Below are 20,084 nucleotides of genomic sequence, written 5' to 3' on the forward strand. Positions count from 1 at the left end.
AGTCTCTAGTTACTCCAGTCGAATCCGACGCAAAGCTTGCTCTTCTTGCACACAGCCTTGGTGAGAGTCTGGATGCTACCACTGCTCAGCAACTCGAGGACCTGCATGTTGGCCTCGAACTCGCGAGTGATAAAGTTACGGATCTCGATGGCGACAAGCGAGTCAAGCGGGTAATGCGACAAGCTGCGGGTGACGTCGAGGTCTTCAATCTCCATCATCAGGACGGCGGCAATCTTCTCGACCAAACCGCGGCAGACAACCTCCATGGCCTCTGTCTCGCTGCGCGACGCCTTGAGGGCGGCGTTGAGTGAGACGGCACCGTTGGCACCGGCCTCGGCAGCGGCAAGCTCCTCGGCGGCCAGGCGGAGAGCCTTGAACTTGGCATCGGGAGTCCAGAAGGGCTGGATGCTGGGCGTGATGCGCATACCAGTGATGACGTGGTGGTTGCAGACGGAAGTCTTGTTCGAAATGGATGCGCCGACGAGAGCAAGCACCTCGGCCTCGCAAATGCTGTCGGATCCCAAGTTCTTGGCGACCTCAGCAGCACGCTCGGCACTACCATCGGCCAGGTAACCGGCATCAGAGACAGCGGTCAAGTCGAGAGAGGTAGCGGGCAGACCAAGGGCAAGACGGTGCTGGACGAAGGCGTTGAGGAAGCAGTTGGCGGCGGCATAAGCGGCTTGACCACGGTTACCGACGGCTCCGGCAGCGGAAGAGATGGCAATGAAGAAGTCAAGCTCAGTCTGGCGCTCCTGGAGGGCATTGTGGAAGTTCCATGCACCCTGGACCTTGGACTCGGTGACCGAGGTGTAGTCGTTGTAGGTCATTTGCTCGAACAGAACATCCTAGACTGATGTTAGTACAAAGAAGGTGAGGTGAATAAGATGGGTAACATACACGAAGGACCATAGCACCGTGGATGACACCACGGACGGGAGGAAGACCCTTGAGGCCAGTGTTGAACAACTGCTCAACGCTAGACTTGTCGGCGACATTGCAAGGGCGAACGGTGATGTGAGCACCATCGTTAGCAGCCTCGTCGATGAGCTCCTTAACCTTGCCAGTGGCAGAACCACTGCGGGACAGGAGAACAAGGTTCCTGGCGCCGTGAGCGACCATCCACCTGGACATACTGCGGCCGAGACCACCAGTACCACCGATGAGGAGGTAGGTAGCATCATGCTTCAGAAGGGCCTTGGCAGCCTTGGAAGGAGTAGCCATGACGACATCCTCAGCATGAGGAACAACAACCAACTTGCCCGGGCCTTGGGTGGTTTGCAGCGTCTTGAAGGCTGTCTCCATGCAGGACACGGGGAAGACGGTGGCAGGGTCGATGGGTCGGAGCTGGTCGTCGGCAAGAAGCTTGGAGACATCAGCGACGAGTCTCTCCATAATCTTGGGCCTCTCGGCGGCAAGGCCGAAGATGTCGACACTGAGGAAGGAGGCGTTGCTGTCAGACTGGCCCATGTCGAGGCGGGTGGCGCGAGAGCCATCCTTTCTGCGAACATCAACGAGGCAACCGAAGCGGCTGAGGCAAGCCCAGCTCTCTCTCAGGGCATCAGCGCCGGGAAGGGTGTTGAGAACAACGTCAACACCCTCATCGTTGGTCGCGCGTCTAACGGCCGCTCTCCAGGTGGTGTTGCGGCTGTAGAAGATGTGGTCCTCAGGAACATTGTAGTGCTGCATGAGAAGCTTCTTCTTGGCGGCGGTGCTGACAGTGACGAAAATCTCAGCACCGATCATCTTTGCGAGGCAGACTGAAGCCTGGCCAATACCACCACCGGCAGAGTGAACCAGGATGCGCTGGCCCTCACGGAGGCGGGCTTGCTCGACCAAGCTGTAATAGGCAGTGCAGTAAGCCAAGGGAAGAGTTGAGGCATCCTCGAAGGACATGTTGGATGGCATGGCCATGACGTTGGCAGCGGTGGTGCGAGTGCGGGTAGCATAGGCACCGTGGCTGATGGTGAGGGCGGCAACGCGGTCGCCGGCCTTGTGGGCCCTGACAGCAGAGCCGACTCTGGTGACGATACCGGAAGCCTCGACACCAAGAGCGTGCTTGTCAGCCTCAGGGATCTGGCCCTTGGCGATCATGACATCGCGAAGGTTCATGCCGACGGCCTTAACGTCGAACTCAATCTCGTTCTCTCCAAGAGGCTGCGTGGCAGCAATGTCGTCAACGAAGTGCACCGTCTCAATGGCACCGGGAGTGGAGAACTCCATCTTGAGGCATCGTTTGTCCTTGCCGAAAGGCTGCATCTCAACAACGCTAGGGTTGGTCTCGCGGTGGACGAACTCGTTCATGTCCTCATCGTGAACAATGCGGGGAGTGGAGAGCTTGCCGGATCGCTCCATGAACTCAAGCTCGCTGGTGGACGAGGCACTAGCACCGAAAGCGAGCTTGAAGATCTCAAAGATGACTGCAGCGGAATCGTCCTCGTCGAGCTGGTTGTTGTCGTCCAGGTCAAGGGTAGCGAAGGGCAGGACAGTCTCAGAGCGAACGGTTCTGCTAAGACCGATGATCATGTTGGACTCAGGCGAGGTAGCCTTGTCGTATGCACCACGGACAACCCACAAACAGCCCTGGACACCAGCAAGCATGCCACGAACTTCGGCAAACTGCTCCTTGGTAGGGTTGGCAAGGAAAGGTTGCTCAATCTCAGTGAGGACGACGGTAAGCTTGCCCTCAGTATTGACTTCGTGCATGGTACCCATCTCAGGCAGTCTGGAGGTTGCACTGGCCAGAGCAATCGCGAGGCCGTTGGCCAACATCTGCTGAGAGTTGGAGTCGCCGTGAATGATGGCGACGTCAACATCGGGCAAAGGAGCATCAACCTTGACACCGGAGGCACCGTTGATCTTGGTCTTGGACTTGCCAGACAGCGACTTCAGAGTTCCAATCTCCTCCCACTCAAGCTTGTAGCAAAGCTCGCGAGCAGGGTTGCTAGCCAGCTCAGTCTCTCCGTCAATGATGGGAGAAACGGTGAGCTCATCAATCTCAATGACCAAGTCGTTGGATTCTGAGGTGGCGAAGACAGAGACCTTCGTAGAGCGGGCCTCGGCGGGGAAATCAGCCTTGCAGTATGCCTTGAGGGTGCTGCCAACCTCCTTAGTAAGGGCGGTGATGTCGCGAGAGATGGACATGCGACCGATGGAAGAGGGGAGGTAGACCGTGTTGATGTCAGTGCGGCCGGCGCCAAGGATGGGCCAGTACATCTCGATGACAGACTCCAAGAAGGTAGGGTGGAGGACAGAGCTGGTCTGGTAGTGGTTGGGCATGTCGGCCGCAACATCGAAGGATGAAATGGTACCAGTGGAGTACTTGTTCGACGCCTTGCAGTCCTTGATGCACTGGAAGGATGGTCCATAGCCGACACCAAGCTCAGTCAGGCGCTCGTACATGTCGTTCTCCGCAACGGCAACAGCCTCAGGGCCCTCGCTGGCCTTCATGGTAGCCTCAGCTCCGCGAAGAGCGGCGAGCTTTTGCTCCTTGCCATCGACCTCATTAGTCTCAGTGCCATGGAGAGCGATGAGACCAACACAGTGCTCTGTCCAGCCACTGCCGTGAGACCAAGAGCAAATGCGGAACTCCTTCCAGGTCTCGGATGCAGTCAGGTTGGTCTCCTGGTGGGGGCGCAGGTTGATAGTCATCTCAACATCAGCATCCTGCAGAGCTAATGGCTTGACGACGGAGACGTCTCTCAGCTCGTACTTCTCAAATGAAATCTCCTTGCGCTGAGCCCACTGAGCGGAAGCCTCCAAAGCCATGCCGATGAAGGCAGAGATGGGGAAGATTGTCACCGACTGGATCGCGTGGTGGCGAAGCCATGGAAGGTCATCTAAGTGGACAATGTTTCTCCATGTCGGCTCGAGATCGCTGGAGTAGATGGCCTCAAGACCGATCAAATCATTTCTGGGCGACTTGCGATACTTGTGCATCTGAGTCATGCGAGACTCTTGCCAGTACTTGTTCTGGTAGTTCCAGGCATAGCGGGGAAGATCAGTCAACAGTGACGGCTTCTTCTTCAGGTTGGGGAAGTTAACGTTGTCCATGTTGAGAATGGCACCCTTGGTGATCAAATTGCAGGCCAAGTCCATCGCAGACTCAACGGCATCCTTCTTACGGACAAGGGGAGAGGCATAAGGCACCTTCATGGCAGCCTCTCCGACGTGCTTCAGGATCTGCTTGATGGGTCCCTGGAGAGCAGAGTGAGGACCCAACTCGATGATCATGTTAACGCCAGTCTTGTGCTCGCCGACGGGCTCCAGCATGGTCTCAAGAGCCTCAGAGAAGCGCACAGGGCAGGTAAGGTTATTGACCCAGTAGTGAGCCTGGCACTCGAAGCCGTCGATCTGGTGTCCGTAGAGGGAAGAGTGGAAGCGGACATCGGTAGTCTGAGGATGGGGAAGCTCAGAGATGGACTCGCGGTATTCCTTGGCAACAAGGTTCATGTGGTGCGAGTGGTAAGCAGTCTCGACCTGCAGGCGTCTGTTGAACATCTGCTTGTCCTCAAGGTTCTTCTCGAGCTCGCCGAGAGCTGCGGAGTCACCGGAAATGGTCAAACTGGAGGGACTGTTGTAACAGGCAATCCTGACCTGTTGTTGCTTGAGAGCGTCGATCATGGGCTGGACTTCCTCCTTGGTTCCGCCAACGGCCATCATGGAGCCCTGAAGATCAGGGTTTCTCTGCTTCAGGATGGGGATGAGACGGCCTCTGTGGTAGGCAATGGCCATGGCGGCCTCGAAGCCAATGATACCGGCAGCGTACGCGGCGCCAATTTCACCAGAGGAGTGACCAGCAACAGCCGCGGGGCGAATGCCCCAGGTGCGGAGAAGGTCAGTCAATGCAAGCTGAACAGCACTGCAAGCCGGCTGAGAAATGTGAGCCTCGGAAACCTTGGAAGATTCTTGGTCTTTGCTGAGCTCCTCGACGAGGGACCACTCAGCACCCAACTTCCTCAGACACTCATCGGCTCTGTCAATGGCGGCAGTGTAAATGGGGTACTGGCCGTATAATTCGCGGCCCATGCCCCACCACTGAGCACCCTGACCAGTGAAGACGAAACCGATTCTCAAGGGCTCAGTCTCCTTGCCAGGAATGACCTTGCCGCTGTTGAGGGTCTCGATAAGCTCGAAAGAGTCAGTGGCGGGGATAGCAACCCTCCATGGGAGCATTGAGCGACGCGAACCAAGCGTGTATGCGATGTTGTCCATGAGATCGTTCTGGAAAATCTCTGGTCTCTGCTCGAGGTAGACAACGAGGTTCTTCATGACGGCACCGACAGAGTTCTTGTCGTTGGCAGACAAGACGTAGATCTTCTTTGTGCTTTTTGCCTTCTTGTTATCGGGAGGAGGAAGGTTCTTGTTGTCCTTCTTGGGGGCGCCGGTGTGAGGTGCCTTCTCAAGAACAACGTGTGCATTGGTGCCACCGAAACCGAAGTTGTTGACACTGATGTACTTCTTGTTCTTGGGGAAGGGCCTTTGAGTGGCAGGAACCTTCATGTTCCACTCCTTCCACGGAATCTTCTCGTTGGGCTTCTTGAAGTCGTGGTTGGGAAGGAGGAAACCTCTCTCCAGCATCATGGTTGCCTTGATGACACCAGCGATACCAGACGCCGCTTCCAAATGACCAATGTTCGACTTGACTGAGCCGATGAACAAGGGATCCTTCGTTGATCTGTTCTGGCCAATGACATTGTGGATCGCGGTGGCCTCAATCGGGTCACCGACCTTGGTACCAGTGCCGTGGGCCTCAACATAACCGCAGTCATTGGGGTCAAGACCTGCGTTTCTGTAGATCTGCCTCATGAGCTTCTCTGTGAAGATTGTTAGTAAATGGTTTCATGAAAAACTGGATGCAATGTGGCATACCCTGTGCTGCGCCACTAGGCATAGTAATACCAGGCGTCTTGCCATCCTGGTTGATGCCAGTGCCTCTGATGACCGCACGAATTGAGTCGTTGTCTCTGATGGCCTGGTCGAGGGGCTTAAGGATAATCATGCCACAACCTTCGCCTCGGCCGAAACCGGTACCGCGCTGGTCAAAGGCAATAGATCGGCCAGAGTCCGCGAGCAATCTGCAGTCATTGTGTCAGTAACGGAGAGACAGTGTGACGAAAAGCATCCAAGCGTGCAGCGCATGCCTACCTGCAAGACGAGAAGGAAATCCAAAACTCGGGCAGCATGTTCAGATGGCAACCACCAACAATCGCTGAGGTTGACTCGCCAGCACGCAAACTCTGGCACGCCAAGTGGAGGGCGACCAAACTTGCTGAGCAAGCTGTGTCTGCTGTGAAACTCGGTCCCCTGAGATCGAAGAAATGTGAGAGTCTGTTGGACTGCATCGCATGGGCACATCCTAAACCGTATATTAGCGCAATAAAACGTCTGGGGTACAGGGGTTACCCTCATACCTGTGGCTTGATGCATGGGGATCGTGTCACTGTCCCTGAACAAGTGACTCTCGTACTCGGCGAAGCTGCCGCCGACAAAGACACCGACGTCTTTTCCAACAATCGTGTGCTTGGGGATACCAGCGTTCTCGAGGGCCTCGAATGTGCACTCGAGCAGAAGACGCTGCTGGGGGTCCATGGAGATAGCCTCCTTCTCCGTCAAACCGAAGAAAGGAGCATCGAACGACGCCAGGTCGACGTCCAAGAAGTTACCACCCTCTGCGTGGTAAGCTCCAGTCTTGCCCGGGTTCGGGTGGTAAAATGCTTCGTGGTTGAAGCGCTCCTTGGGCACGGGAGTAAAGCCGGTTCTGGCGCGGGAGCACAGCTCCCAGAACTCGGCGGGGCTGGAGACGCTGCCGGGCATACGGCAGGCCATACCGACGATGGCGATGGGCATCTGCTTCAGGCCGGCGTCGCTGCCGCCGACGGGGTTGGTGTAGCCCTGGCTCGTCGCATGAGCACTGGCACTGCCGTTGGAGTGGCCATTGGAGTGACCATTTGTTGATTGTCCGTGAATGTTGAGGCCGACACCGTCTAGGGGCCCCACGGACAGGCTAGTGAAGCCATCGGATGTGGTATCGGAGTGGTCGATCGGGGTCATCATGACAGGACTTGCCGATGGCGATGTCCCCGATGAGGAGTAGGACAGCACGCCGGGCGCCATGATGAAGGGTGGAAGAGGGGGATTGGCGGAAGCCGCTTGTATGTGTCGAATCTATCCAGCAAGCATTCGTCGAAAGCAACGAAGAAAGTGACAGCGAAGGTTCCGGCGCTCTAGGCGTTCCTTACAATGATCAAAAGAAGAAGGGAAGAATGCGGATGAGGAGGAGGAAGAAACGAAAGGCGGACTGCGTATGCTCTAGATAGAAAACTTGGGGCTTGGAAGAGGGCAGGCCGGATTGATATGGGAGTACGTACCAAGCCTCGTTGAGATGAGTGAGTGTGACGAAACTTCTTTCCTGGTCCTGATTGGGATTCTTCGTAGGGTTTTTAGCTGATCAACGGCCATGGGGAAATATCACACTTGATGGTGCTCGCTCCGTCGCGAGTGAGTTGACATGGAAGGCACTGGTTGGTGCTCAGATCGCCAAGTCGGCCGGAGTTCCTCGCACAGACTAGCCTGTGTGATTTAAATTTGCCTGACGGTTAGGTAGATCATAGGGAGATCCCGAACGTGCATACTGGGCGCATGCCAGGAACGAACAAGGACCATCACGGAGAGGTGCCAGGGCACATCCGATGCCGGGTTGCCCATGTTGACCCGGAGCAGCGGAGCAGCGGCAGTCCCTGCTCACCACGACGTCGCCTCCCCCAGATTCACCAGGGAGGACTGTCCAGCATCAGCACGAGGGAAGTGGCCCAGTGGCGGCCGAGGCGAGAAGCTTGTACCATGTCTATGGTTAATCTGGTCAAAAGCAAGTCCTCATGAACTGATTATGCGTAATGTGTGGGCAAATTGGTATATCCGTTCGTCATATTCGCGCATCACTGGAGAAGGGGTAGGAGGGATATGCGGTCCATGAAGCGGCGAGAAGCAGGACCGGCGGTTCATCGTCCAAGGGGGTGTTTCCATGTCCAATCGGTCACCGTGATTCGGAGACATGATCAACTGCAAGGCGGTTTGCCCTTGATTTGCTGGATGCTGGATGGCGTGAAGACGTGCCTTAGTTTGTTTGCAATTGAGCGGCACTGCCAGGCTGGTATGCAGTCTGGTATGCAGTTTCTCTGCAGAGTGCAGAAGCCGGACGTTTGATTCGGACCAATACATGGGAACGCAATGAACACTCGAACCTCCCGGACGGGAGCCCGGTGGCGTGGTTCGGAGGTGAGGTGGTGAAGTCGTCGCCGAGGGGAGTTGCCATGGTGTCTGCACCGGTACGCCGCACTACGCAGTAAACGGCTGGGGGTTCTCTTTGGGGTGGGTAACTCCACTGAAGCATTGGACCGTGAAGCAGCAGCAACGGCAAGCTGGGCCATCAGGAGGTGGAGCAGCAGCATTGGAAGCACCAGAGCCAAGCACAGCGCGGCATGGCAACGCAGCACGCAGTGTGCTCCGTGGACGTGAGAGACGAGGTCATTGCGGCATGGTCCCGACTCGGCCTAGCAGGCCGGAGTGGAGAACTTTGTTGCGGATTATGTAAGTCTCGTTCGCCGTCGTGATTGGCTTCCCGGAGGTTCTTTGAGCCTCATAAACTTGAGGAGGCTCTGTTAGGATTCACTTGGGACTCTTGAGAGCCATTTTGCGGCCGATGTCTGGAAGTTGCCGCTGCAGTGGCGACCCAGTAATCCAGTGCCAAGGGAGAGCAAGAAGGATGGGATCCTGCAGCTTCTGGCCACAGACTGATCATCTTGCCATCCTACCGAATGAGACACATACAAAGAGAGACACTGAGAAAGAGGCAGAGCAGCTCTGAAAGCTGCCCGTAGAAGAGATGATGGGGCGGAGTGCATATTTCTCCCCATCTCCAGGCAACCGTCTGGACCTACTTGCTGGGAATATCTGCGGGTTCTGTGGATTCTGCAGAACATTTGCTGGAGAAACCCAACGTGGCGGAGCTTGTCCCTTCATCTGCTCTCATGTTTAGTTGGTCTGGTCATCGGCGCTCGTTTGTTGTTCGGTTTAGAAAAGAGTGCGTCTTGTGTCAAAAGCACCGACGGTCACGATAGCAGCGGCGGAGGTGTCGAGGCGTTGCGTCTGTTCTCTGCCCACTTTCGTCCCGAAGACATGGTCAGGACCAGGACAGAGGCCTATCGCATCAAGCAAACCGAGACCCTCTGCCAAGGTATGCGGTGCCGGTTCCTATACAGATCAATAAGAAAGGACCCAGGACCGTTCCAACGTCTGTCTTACTGTAAGACAGCCCAGCGAACGGGATTGAGTGGGCACTCGGCAGCAGCCTTGGGGCAACAGCAGTATTCGTAGTATACCTGCGTCTGGAACAATATCCGGCGGGCGAGACATCTGGGGAGAGAAGGGAGAATAAAGCAGGGGTTGAAAGGTACAGAAAAACGCGGCGGCAGATCCAAGCTGCAGAGAGTTCGCAGTGATTGCAGGTGGGAGATGCAGTCTTCGAACGGCACCATATGCAGGTGTTGGTGCAGGATCCCGAAAAAGGAATAGTCGGATCTATCGCCCGAATTGGCTTACCTTGGCCCTTTTCGCCTGACCTGGCGACTGGGGATTGGGAGAAACGGGAGATGAGGATGAAGAGAGGATGAAGTCAACGTAAGGTCGCCTTGGGTTGCACCGCATATGACCATGTCCACTTTATCGTCTTATCGACCTATCGCATCTACCCTCCTTATCGTACTACACTGTCTAAGACATTGTCCTGCTTAATGCTCCATACCCGTGTCTCTGGTCCACCTCGATGGAAACTCTCCGCAATACTTCCACTCGCATCTCAGCCCAACTCCCTTGAACATTTCCACATCTCTCGGACACAACTAATTACACATCATCCTTCTCGACAACAACAATCGTTGCCGCAACTCCATCGAGTCAAGAGAGTTCGGTCTCGCATTCAGGTTTCGACTCCCTATCCCGGTTCCATTCGTTGTCACTGGCAGAGAACCCAAGGCATGAAGGGTGTTTCTAAAACTGCTTCTGTCAGAAAGCTTTGGCAGCTTCCAAATCACAAGCGCGCCCTCCGTCGCACCTCCTTCCCGTGCCGTTGCACCATCAAAGCTCTTATTTGACACGCGCCAGCCACACTAGAGGCCTTGTCCCTGCACCGCACTCGATTTGCGCAGGCGTTAGTATGGTTCTACGGTCGTCCTAGCTCGAGTACAGCTGGAACCTCAAGGAGGTACCTCGGACTTTGCCGCGCTGCAGTACGCTTCGTTTGTCAATGTGTACCTGAATCCTACCCCTACCCACTAACTCACCCTGCGCTATGCTCACTCACTCAAGGATCACATACGAGAACTCTCATCCCCCAAATGTGTCCTGTTCCATCCTAGCTCATCTAACCACATCCCGTCAAGTCGTTCTGCAAGTCAGCGAACGGCCGTGTTCCAAGGAAACGCATCTTTGCAAAACAATGTTTCCTTCTCTGCAAACACACGCGCCTACCGTGGGCGCCGCTCACTCACTCACTCACTCATCCCCCAGGCCACTCAATCGCCCAATCTCTCTCACCCGCCTTTCATCCTCGCTTACTCTCCGATATGTACGCACAAGCGCACTCTCACAACCTTCTCATCCCACATCCTCATTCAAGCCCATCATGCTCTTCAGCACACTTTCTGACTATCCCACCCATCCCGCTCTGCTCATCTCCTCGCCCGTTCTAGTCAGATAGACGAGACCGTCACACCCACACTGCGCCCCCGCGCGGGCACTTCCTTATCCCGTTTCAAGCTTACAAGGTGACAAGAGCCGGACCGAAGTCCAGCCCAAAGTAGTCCATTCACAACCAACATGTCATCGGTTGCACCAGTGCATCACCAACGCGTCGACCGAGGGTTCGGATCTCGGGATGCCCAGAGACTGACTGGCAGCCTGCCACGTCTATCAGACTATCTGCCAAGTGTCTTGCCTCTCTCTGCAGAGAAGCCCACTGGCAGGCATTCCTCGACTCCTTCCATGTGGCGTGGCGTCTCGCCGCGCTTGTTTCGCCTCCATGTCTTGAGTCGCCCACTCACTAACATCGTCTATCCTCGTCCAGTTTTTACTCGACCGAGGACCGGGACACCCTGCCAAGCCGGTCTCAGGACCGATACTCACAGGCCCGGTCTCACATCACCTCATCATTCCAACCCTTTCAGTGAAGCACTCATCCACCCATCAGCCACTGGTCCAGTATTCCGCTCCAGCTCTCGCGCTCCCATAGACAGCCCAAACCGACCCGTTGTTCGGGTTGGTCCTATCATTGAACGGCAAGGTACCGACAAGACAACTCATCGCCCCAATCTTGCTGAGGTGCAGAGTTTCACAAGTTTCTTATTCGTTCCGGGTCACGGTCGATTTGAGTTGTCATTCTAAGCCTGGGACTGGGTCAACTCAGCCGCCTCCTGTGTCTTGTCGTCGTCCCGCCTCAACTGCTGCGCCGTCTCATTACCTGTCTGAGCTGATGATTTCGTCGTGGGTCGATTACCGCGCATCATATCACAAGTGTTTCTTTAGATAGCTTCGAATTGATTAAAACGCTCCTGTTGGCCAGGCCATCCTCATCGAACTATCTCATCTCCACACCTCGCTGATTCATCATCCACAATCATCAACATCATCAAACCACTCCATCACAAATACTCTCGCGTCGACTTTCCAGCTTCCCGCTTTTTGACAGTTCACTTGTCATTGGACGATCGGTCTCGCTCGGTTCCGCTCTCACATCTCACGCTAACACATACCTACATTCACCATGTTGCGCTTCTTGTGCCTTCCCGGTGCCTACGGCAGCTCGGACGTGAGTACTCAGACCTGTTGATGCTATCTAGGGCATTTTACTAACATACACTAGAAATTCCAAGTTCAACTTGGTGAGTTCTCCCTCATGCAGTAGAGTCACCACAGACTTATCGTGAGCGGCTTCACTATTGAGATTCACTTACTGATAGTTCTCTCAGCCCCCATCTTGAAGGAGCTTACTGAGGATGGCACGGCTCAGTTCCACTTCATCCATGGACCTTGCAAGGCCGTCCCGCCTCCGGGATTTGAGGACTATTTCGGAGCTCCCCCCTACTACCGCTTCATCGAGCCCGATAGAGATGTTGAGAAGTCTCACAGCGACGATGTCCTCATGCGCATTCGTGACTTCCCCGACTGCGAGACCCCCGAAGACACGATGAGAGAGCTCATGAGAGAAGGCATCGCAACCACCCACCGCAGTACCGACAGAGCCATCAAGTTCCTGGCCGACATTGTCGCGAAGCGCGGCCCCTTTGACGGCATCATCGGCTACTCCGAGGGCGCCACTGTGGCATCCACCTTTATGCTTTACGAGCAGCGTCGTCTCAAGCGCTCCGGCATCAAGCCGGCGTTCAAGTATGGCATCTTCTTTGCTGGCTGGCCTCCGGTCGACCCCAAGACTCACGCCCTGGTCCTCTCTGACGAGAGCGAGGAGCGCATCGAGGCCCGCACCTTGCACATCAGTAAGTCAAGATGATATTCGCACTGCTTCAATGCTGCTTATCCGGAGGAATGCTGACGATCCTCTTCCTTTCAGTCGGATCCTTGGATCCTTATGTCGATGGTTCTATGGCCCTTTACAACATGTGCGATCCCGACACCGCATATCTTTTCGACCACGCCAAGGGCCATACCCTACCCCGTGACAAGGATACCATCAAGGAGCTTGGCGACATCATCCGCGAGACCCAGGCTGACATGCAAGAAGAGGGTCTCTTGTCGTAAGGATGAAGTGTGGGTGAGGGGTGATCCCAGCTGAGGGAATATCCCCGGATAATTAGCATCGATTGTCGTTTTTGGATTTTTTTGGATTCATGGACGGGGCAAGGAGGTACATCAAAGGGACTGGTTTCCTCCTCGTGTCAGCATTAGAGATAGACGGGTGTTTGGCATGCCGCATATCCTGGAGCCTGCTGGAGTCGGGTATTATGGTTATTTGGGTTTTCTTGCGTCGGTTTATGGTTTTCCTGGCTTACTGGTTTTCAAATCATGTTTATCGCCACCGACTTCTTCAAGGGGGTTTTGGATGGGTTATTAGTTGCTAGGCAGGACGAGTGCAGCTAGGAATTCTAGATGGCAATGCCAGAGCATTTGACAGGAGTTCCCATCACGGGTCCGTCAACATGTCAAATGTGATTGATTGACTGACTAGAGGCTGAAGCGCATAAATGCATGATCCGGCGGAAACGAACTCCGTAGAGTCTAGAGACGTTTGTCTTTTGTCATGATGGGGTAGGTATGGATCTGTCAACTAGCCTTTGGAGTCAAGATGTCAAATACTCCATGTGCCAGAAATACACATCATGGATAACACATGTTCCTAAACACAAACACGGGCAGAGAAAACGCGCTGGGCAAGAAATTAAAAACGATCCCTTCACGTGTGGCCTCGGAATCGCATCCCCTGGCTCGCGTTTCTTCCGGCCAGCCAATCCATGCCGCTCATCTGCGAACCATGGACACCACTTCCCATGACTTGTAAAACAAAAGATGAAATCTCTCCATTGAATTGCCCTTCTAGGCATTGATCGTCAGAGATTGGCGACACATGGAGAAAATGAAAGGGTGGTGAAGGGGAAGGGATGGTGTGGACGGGTAAGGATGAGGAAGGGGGACTTGGGTGCAGTACCTGTCTTGGATCGCAAAGCATGCGTTTCCTGGCTTTGCCCCAGACCACTCTGGGACGAGCCGGAAGGTGATCCATCCTCCCGCACGGGCGATCCCAGATGGCCCCTCAACCTGCATATGCGAGTATGAGAAAATGGTATCCCGTCGTTATTCCGTGCTCTGAGCATGCGCTTTGGCGTCCAGAGCTTTGACACGGAAATAGTGCAAAGTGAGTGAGAAGACAGACATACGAAAGTACCCGCGAAAAGAAGCGGCAAAACTGGAGCACTGCACCGAAGACTAAGAAAAGAGAGCCCCCAGCAAAAGGGAACATGAACACATGCTTCTCGTTTCATCTTTACATCACACGGGTAGAGAGAAGAAACCACGTCCGTTCCCTTACTCGTTTCCGCTTGCCCCCTCCAAGACCGATCTGAGCTTACCATCACACACTCTCAGCCATCTTTGCCCCCATTCCTTCCATGGCCCTTCCTCTCCTCCACGCTCCTCCCACGCTCCGCCCTCTGGGTCTGGGTTTCCCTATTGAGTTCCACTTGAGCGTTTCCTACCTCTGAATCATCGACTTAGACTTGTCTTTGCTGCCCAGGCGTCTCCCCTCTCAGTCCCAAGGCATCAACCATTTGCTCTCCCCAAGAAAGGCACCCTCTACTCTCTCTCTGTCTCCGTCTCCAAATCCATCCCATCTCTCCCACCAAGCAATCTCACAATCCTCATCCCCAAACAACTCTCTCGGCGCTGGGTCGATTTCGCTGTTTCGAACAGCGATGCGGAACCAACATAGCCCTTTGATCACTCAGGTGGCCCGTTGACAACCTTAGTGGTTACATCTGCCGTTCCCTCCATTTACAGCGATACCCCCCATCCCCCGACTTCCCCTTTCCAAACCCTTGCCCTGTTCTCCCCTTCCCCTCCCCTCCCCTCCTGATCGAGTTTTGGCTGTGGTTTCTTCCAGAGTCCCATCTGCGATTTGCCAACTTGTCCATCCCCCGGATCCTAGCAAGTCGCCTGCTTGCTCTTTGTCAACTGTTGGAGACTACCGCGGGACGACAAAAAACGCCACCCTCAACATACTTGAAAGCAACATCTTTGGCATTTGACAAATCTTGCCACGACTTTGGGTATCGAACATCGCATAAGGACACGAGCATTTAGTCAAAGTATACCGGATCTACCACTCAAGCAAGCCCACCCTCCTCACACGCCGATCCCTGGTCAGCTCCCACATGGCCCGGGCCTCCACATAGCTTGCAACCCAAACACGACCTGCCGCCGGACCCGGTATCCGATCATCCACCCCGGTCTACGAGACCCACTCCAACACCCGAACCCACCATGGCCACGCCGGCCGGCGCCGCTGATGCGGCAGCTCCGGCTGCGGCCAACGGGGCCGCGGGCGCCCCCACCGATCCCGGTGCCACATCGGCGGAGCCTAAGAAGGCCTGGTACAAGCTCAACGCGAAGACGTTATTGACGATACGCAACTTCTTTGTGTGTTCAATTCACTCTAGCACCTGGTCGCCATCGTGGCTTCGTCGTACACGTTCTTTGCTGACCGGCGACGCAGAAAATCTTCCACTATGGAACATTACTCGACAAGTTTATCATAGTGGGGTCAATCATTGGCGCTATCGGTGCCGGCCTTACCATGCCGGTGATGAACATTGTATTTGGTGAGTGCATCTCCACGCTCAAGACTATACCAGCTCACTAACGTGCTTAGGACAACTGGTCGGCACCTTCACCGGGTTTTTTATGCAAGGTACATCAGAGACACAAGAAGACTTTGAGAAAGCAGTCAACCAGGGAGTGTAAGTCTGAGCCTGTATGCTTGTTTGGCCGCATCGACTGACGTTTGACCAGATTATACATCGTCTATCTGTTCATTGCCAGGCTCATCTTGACATACCTCTCCAATGTGAGTACTCTCAAAGCATAAGCTCTGCGTTGACTGACACATGGTTAGCTGGGCTTCCGCATGACGAGTCTTCGCATCTCAGCAAAGATTCGCCTGCACTACCTACGATGCTTATTCAACCTCCCAATCTCAATGCTAGACATGTTGGCGCCTGGTCAGACAGCCGCCATTATTACCATCACCGCAAGTATCTTGCAGCTGGGTATCTCCGAGAAAATGGGACAGTTCTTCTCTAGTCTTGCAGTCGTCATTGCAGGGTTTACCATCGCTTTCGCCTACAACTGGCTTCTCACACTAACGACGAGCTCCGGGCTGGTCTTCATCGCCATCGTGTATGCCATCACCACGCCGCCAATCATCAAGAGGTTGAAGGATGTCCAGGACATGGATATCCAGGCTGCCTCCGTCGCGACCGAGGCTTTCAGCTCAATCCGAATGCTTGCTGCGTGCGGTGCCGAATTCAAGTTGCTTGCAAAGTATGGAATATTGGCAGATCAATCACGGAAGAGGGGTGCTGGTATGGCTTGGCTCATTGCGGTTCAACAAGGATTGAGTAAGTTGGCACGATTTCACTGATAGAGTTATTCCTTGCTGACATTCCAAAGTTTTCTTCGCCATCTACGCGTAAGGATCCGATCCAACGGACACTCAAGCTTGTCAGCTAACACGTTTAGAACCTTCGCTCTGTCATTCTGGTACGCTTTCCAGATGTACACTATGATGGCCCTGACGACTCCCACATCCTTGATCGTGTAAGTCATTATACTCCCTCAGGATCAGCTCGAGTAACTCATCCGAAATACAGTGTTCTTCTCTGCATTATGATGATGGCCTCCTCTTTGGGTCAAATCACTGCGCCACTACAGTCCGCATCGCAGGCCGCCGACGCCAACGCCATCTTCCACACCATCATAGACGCCCCCAAAGCTACGTACGGAACGCTCAGGGCGCCCGAGGTCTCGGCCGCTGAAGATATCGTTTTCCAGGCCGTCAACTTTGTGTACCCCAAGCGTCCCGACGTGAAGATCTTGGACAACCTGTTCCTCACGTTCCCTGCCGGCAAAGTCACTGCCATTGTGGGTCCTTCGGGTTCCGGAAAGAGCACAATCGTTGGCATTCTGGAGAGATGGTACGAGTTCAATGGTGACATGCAGACTAATCAACTGGTAAGCTATGTACTCTTTGACTGCATTCGTGAGACAGTAACTGACGCCATATCAGGTTCTCTGGCTCCGCAACGGTATCATCAGTGTCGGCGGCCGGTTACTCAGCGAGATCGATCCCAAGTGGTGGCGTAGTCAAATCGGCTTGGTCCAACAAGACAACGCTCTCTTCAACACTACTATCTTCAAGAACGTCGAGTACGGTCTCATCGGGACTGAATGGGAGCACAAGTCCCAGGCGGTTAAGGCAAGGCTGATTGAAGAGGCGTGCAAGGACGCCTTTGCCGATGAATTCATCTCACGTTTGCCAGAGGTATTATCTCCAAAGCCTCCGCGTCAGACTCGTATACTAACCCGCGTTAGGGATACCAAACTGAAGTTGGTGATGCTGGTATCAAGCTCAGCGGTGGTCAGCGCCAGCGTCTCGCCATTGCTCGTGCCATCGTCAAGCAGCCCAAGATCCTCATTCTCGACGAGGCCACTTCCGCCATCGATGTCCGCAGCGAGCAGATTGTACAGGCCGCTCTCGACCGTGCATGCAAGGGACGCACAACCATCATCATCGCCCATCGCCTCGGAACCATCAAGAAGGCCGACAACATCATTCTCCTGCGCAAGGGCCAGGTCGTCCAGCAGGGTACGCACGAAGAGCTCATGTCCCAGGTCGACGGTCCTTACCACCTTCTGGCTACTGCACAGAAGCTCGACATGGGCGTCGAAGAGGAAGAGGATGTCCTCTTTGGTGACCTCAGCTGGAGACGACCCGAGCCTGAGCGTCTTTCTGTTCACAAGTCTCTTCAAGGAGGCAGCAGTACCGGGGATCTCACCGAGAAGAGACCCAGTAGCGAGGGCACTTCCACGGGCATGCTTCAACATCTCCACGAGATTAACGGCTCTGACGAGGAGCTCGAGCGCATCGAAGCCGGTAGCTTGAGAGTTGTCAGGGAGCCAAGAGGATGTCTCGGTCGATGGAGAGCATTCCACATGTTCGGTAGCTTTGGTCAGCTGCTCGGCGAGCAGAGGAAGAGATGGAAGACGTACATCATCATTGCATTTGCAGCACTCGGTGCTGGAGGTAAGCGCTCACTGCCATTCGTTTTTCCAGTCTGGAGCCGAGAGACTAATACGATCCACAGCGAGCACTCCCGTTCAAGCTTACCTCTTCGCGGTTCTGGTTTCTCTCTTCTCTTACTGGGGCAACTTCCTAAGAGTCATCGCCAATCATTGGTGTGAGATGTTCATGTATCTCGCTACAGGTGTGGGAGTCAGTCACTTCCTGCTCGGCTGGGCTACCACCACCATCGGCTTCGTAAGTCACTCGTCCATCTCTGCTAGGTGCTTTTCTAACAATTTCTCAGGGTATCGTCCGCGTCTATCGCAAGGAGTACTTCCGAAACATCATCTACAAGCCTTCTTCATTCTTCGACGCCGAGGGCAACTCCGCTGGTTCCCTGACGGCCCGCCTCGCCACCGATCCTACCATGCTCCAGCAGCTCCTAGGCACAAACATGGCTTTCGTTCTCATCTCGCTGTTCAACGTCATCGGCTGCGTTGTCGTTGGTCTCGTCTTCGGCTGGAAGCTCACCCTTGTCGCGCTCGGCACATCCATGCCCATCATCGTGGCAGCCATGTTCTACCGTGTGAGGCACGAGACCAGCTTCGAGACTGCCAACAATGCCGTCTTTGCCGAAAGTGCCAAGTTTGCGTCGGAGAGCATCAGTGCGATCCGCACCGTCTCTAGTCTTACGATGGAAGACGGAATTTGCGACCGCTACGACAACTTGCTCAGGGACCACATCAAGGATGCTTTCCGCAAGTCTCGCTTTTCCGTCATGGTCTTTTCTTTCAGCGATAGTATTTCGCTGCTCTGCATGGCTTTCGTACTTTGGTGAGTGCCTCTAAGTGTGGATTGCAGACTTTATTGCTGACTATCTGCAGGTACGGTGGCAAGCTGCTTGCCGGGCATGAGTACACGCCCTTCCAGTACAGTAAGTATATACAACTCATCGAGGCCGTCTGTTTACTGACATTTTGCAGTGGTTGTCTACATTGCGGTTGTTCAAGGCGGCATGAGCGCCGGTCAATGGCTCAGTTTTGGTCCCAGTATGTGCCCCTCTACTCCCATACGTGAATGCAGCTGACAGTCGATAGACATTGCCAAGGCAAAGACAGCAGCCGATCGCATCCTGGCTCTCCGTGAGAACGAAGACGACGACAACCAACCCCAGAAGGGCGTCAGCGACATCATCCCCTACGAAGTTCACTACGAGAAGGGTGTCGAGATCGACTTCAAGGACGTCTGGTTCAGCTACCCCACAAGACCCCTCCCCGTCCTCAAGGGCCTGGACCTCAGAATCGAGCGAGGCCAATTCGCCGCCATCGTTGGACCTTCCGGCTCCGGCAAGACGACGATCATCTCCCTCCTCGAGCGCTTCTACACCCTCCAGGCCGGCGGCGAGATCTTGTACAACGGACACGACATCAAGACGCTCGACCTCGTCAACTACCGCAAGAACATCTCTCTCGTCTCCCAAGAGCCCAATCTCTTCACCGGCTCCATCCGCGAGAACATCCTACTCGGTATCGAAGACGAGGACGCCGTCTCAGACGAAGCGATCCACGCCGCGGCGCGGGATGCAGGTATCCACGACTTCATCATCTCTTTACCCGAGGGCTACAACACCCAAGTCGGCAACGCCGGCGTCACACTCTCCGGAGGCCAGAAGCAGCGCGTCTCCATCGCGAGAGCGCTCATCCGCCGGCCGTCGCTGCTGCTGCTCGACGAAGCGACGAGCGCGCTGGACAGCGAGACAGAACGCGGCGTCCAGGCCGTGTTTGACGCCACCAAGGGCAGCCGGACGATGATCATGGTCGCTCACAGGCTCGCGACGGTGCAGAATGCCGACGTCATCTTTGTCATGGCGGACGGTAAGGTCGTTGAGCGGGGTGATCACGCGAGTTTGATTGCCGAGAAGGGCATTTACTTCCAGATGGTGAGTCTTGTTCCTCTTCCGTACCCCATTGGATCCTCTTGACCCTTGACTAACTTTCAACAGTGTCAATCACAAGCGTTGGATAAATAAAATCCATGGGTTCCACTCTCTATCCGGGGTTTAGACAATAAGAAGGCGGAAAGTGGTAAAGGCGTCAGAGAAAGATTGTGTAAAACTAACATCAATACCACGGGGTTATTTGCGAATTTTCTTCATTCAACAAGGTGCATTTTCCACTTATTTGTTACAACCTCAAAGTTATCAACTTTGCATGTCATCTAGTCTCCATTTAGAAATAACTTT

At 54.6% G+C, this 20,084-nt stretch overlaps 6 protein-coding genes across 6 annotated transcripts; 4 read left to right on the plus strand and 2 right to left on the minus strand.

Moving 5' to 3' along the window:
- Positions 1-5: 5 nt before the first annotated feature.
- Positions 6-7,113, minus strand: CPAR01_03796 (beta-ketoacyl synthase domain-containing protein; the record flags this gene model as incomplete). The annotated part of the gene is made up of 5 exons (XM_060488082.1): positions 6-845; positions 898-5,813; positions 5,869-6,074; positions 6,145-6,355; positions 6,411-7,113. 5 exons carry the CDS (start codon positions 7,111-7,113, stop codon positions 6-8), a joined length of 6,876 nt encoding a protein of 2,291 aa, XP_060352288.1.
- A 759-nt stretch (positions 7,114-7,872) lies between these two features.
- CPAR01_03797 (uncharacterized protein) lies at positions 7,873-8,447 on the minus strand (the record flags this gene model as incomplete). Its single annotated transcript, XM_060488083.1, has 2 exons — positions 7,873-8,138; positions 8,216-8,447. 2 exons carry the CDS (start codon positions 8,445-8,447, stop codon positions 7,873-7,875), a joined length of 498 nt encoding a protein of 165 aa, XP_060352289.1.
- Positions 8,448-8,967: 520 nt separating this feature from the next.
- On the plus strand, positions 8,968-9,372 carry CPAR01_03798 (uncharacterized protein; the record flags this gene model as incomplete). Its single annotated transcript, XM_060488084.1, has 2 exons — positions 8,968-9,251; positions 9,303-9,372. Coding segments are annotated over 2 exons (354 nt in total), but the record flags the coding sequence as incomplete, so codon positions are not given.
- Positions 9,373-11,815: 2,443 nt separating this feature from the next.
- CPAR01_03799 (uncharacterized protein) lies at positions 11,816-12,807 on the plus strand (the record flags this gene model as incomplete). The annotated part of the gene is made up of 4 exons (XM_060488085.1): positions 11,816-11,860; positions 11,915-11,933; positions 12,021-12,545; positions 12,620-12,807. 4 exons carry the CDS (start codon positions 11,816-11,818, stop codon positions 12,805-12,807), a joined length of 777 nt encoding a protein of 258 aa, XP_060352291.1.
- Positions 12,808-12,973: 166 nt separating this feature from the next.
- On the plus strand, positions 12,974-13,120 carry CPAR01_03800 (uncharacterized protein; the record flags this gene model as incomplete). The annotated part of the gene is made up of 1 exon (XM_060488086.1): positions 12,974-13,120. The coding sequence occupies one exon, from the start codon at positions 12,974-12,976 to the stop codon at positions 13,118-13,120; it is 147 nt and encodes a 48-aa protein (XP_060352292.1).
- A 1,922-nt stretch (positions 13,121-15,042) lies between these two features.
- Positions 15,043-19,871, plus strand: CPAR01_03801 (ABC transporter; the record flags this gene model as incomplete). Its single annotated transcript, XM_060488087.1, has 16 exons — positions 15,043-15,198; positions 15,275-15,380; positions 15,431-15,518; positions 15,571-15,625; positions 15,674-16,178; positions 16,231-16,249; positions 16,300-16,377; positions 16,431-16,791; positions 16,847-17,101; positions 17,152-17,863; positions 17,925-18,097; positions 18,147-18,676; positions 18,727-18,776; positions 18,826-18,891; positions 18,940-19,781; positions 19,845-19,871. The coding sequence occupies 16 exons, from the start codon at positions 15,043-15,045 to the stop codon at positions 19,869-19,871; spliced, it is 4,023 nt and encodes a 1,340-aa protein (XP_060352293.1).
- Between the last annotated feature and the right edge of the window lie 213 nt (positions 19,872-20,084).

The sequence above is a fragment of the Colletotrichum paranaense genome, assembly GCF_030867605.1.
Source record: "Colletotrichum paranaense strain IMI 384185 chromosome Unknown Scaffold_3.1, whole genome shotgun sequence".
Classification (NCBI taxonomy): Eukaryota; Fungi; Ascomycota; class Sordariomycetes; order Glomerellales; family Glomerellaceae; genus Colletotrichum; species Colletotrichum paranaense.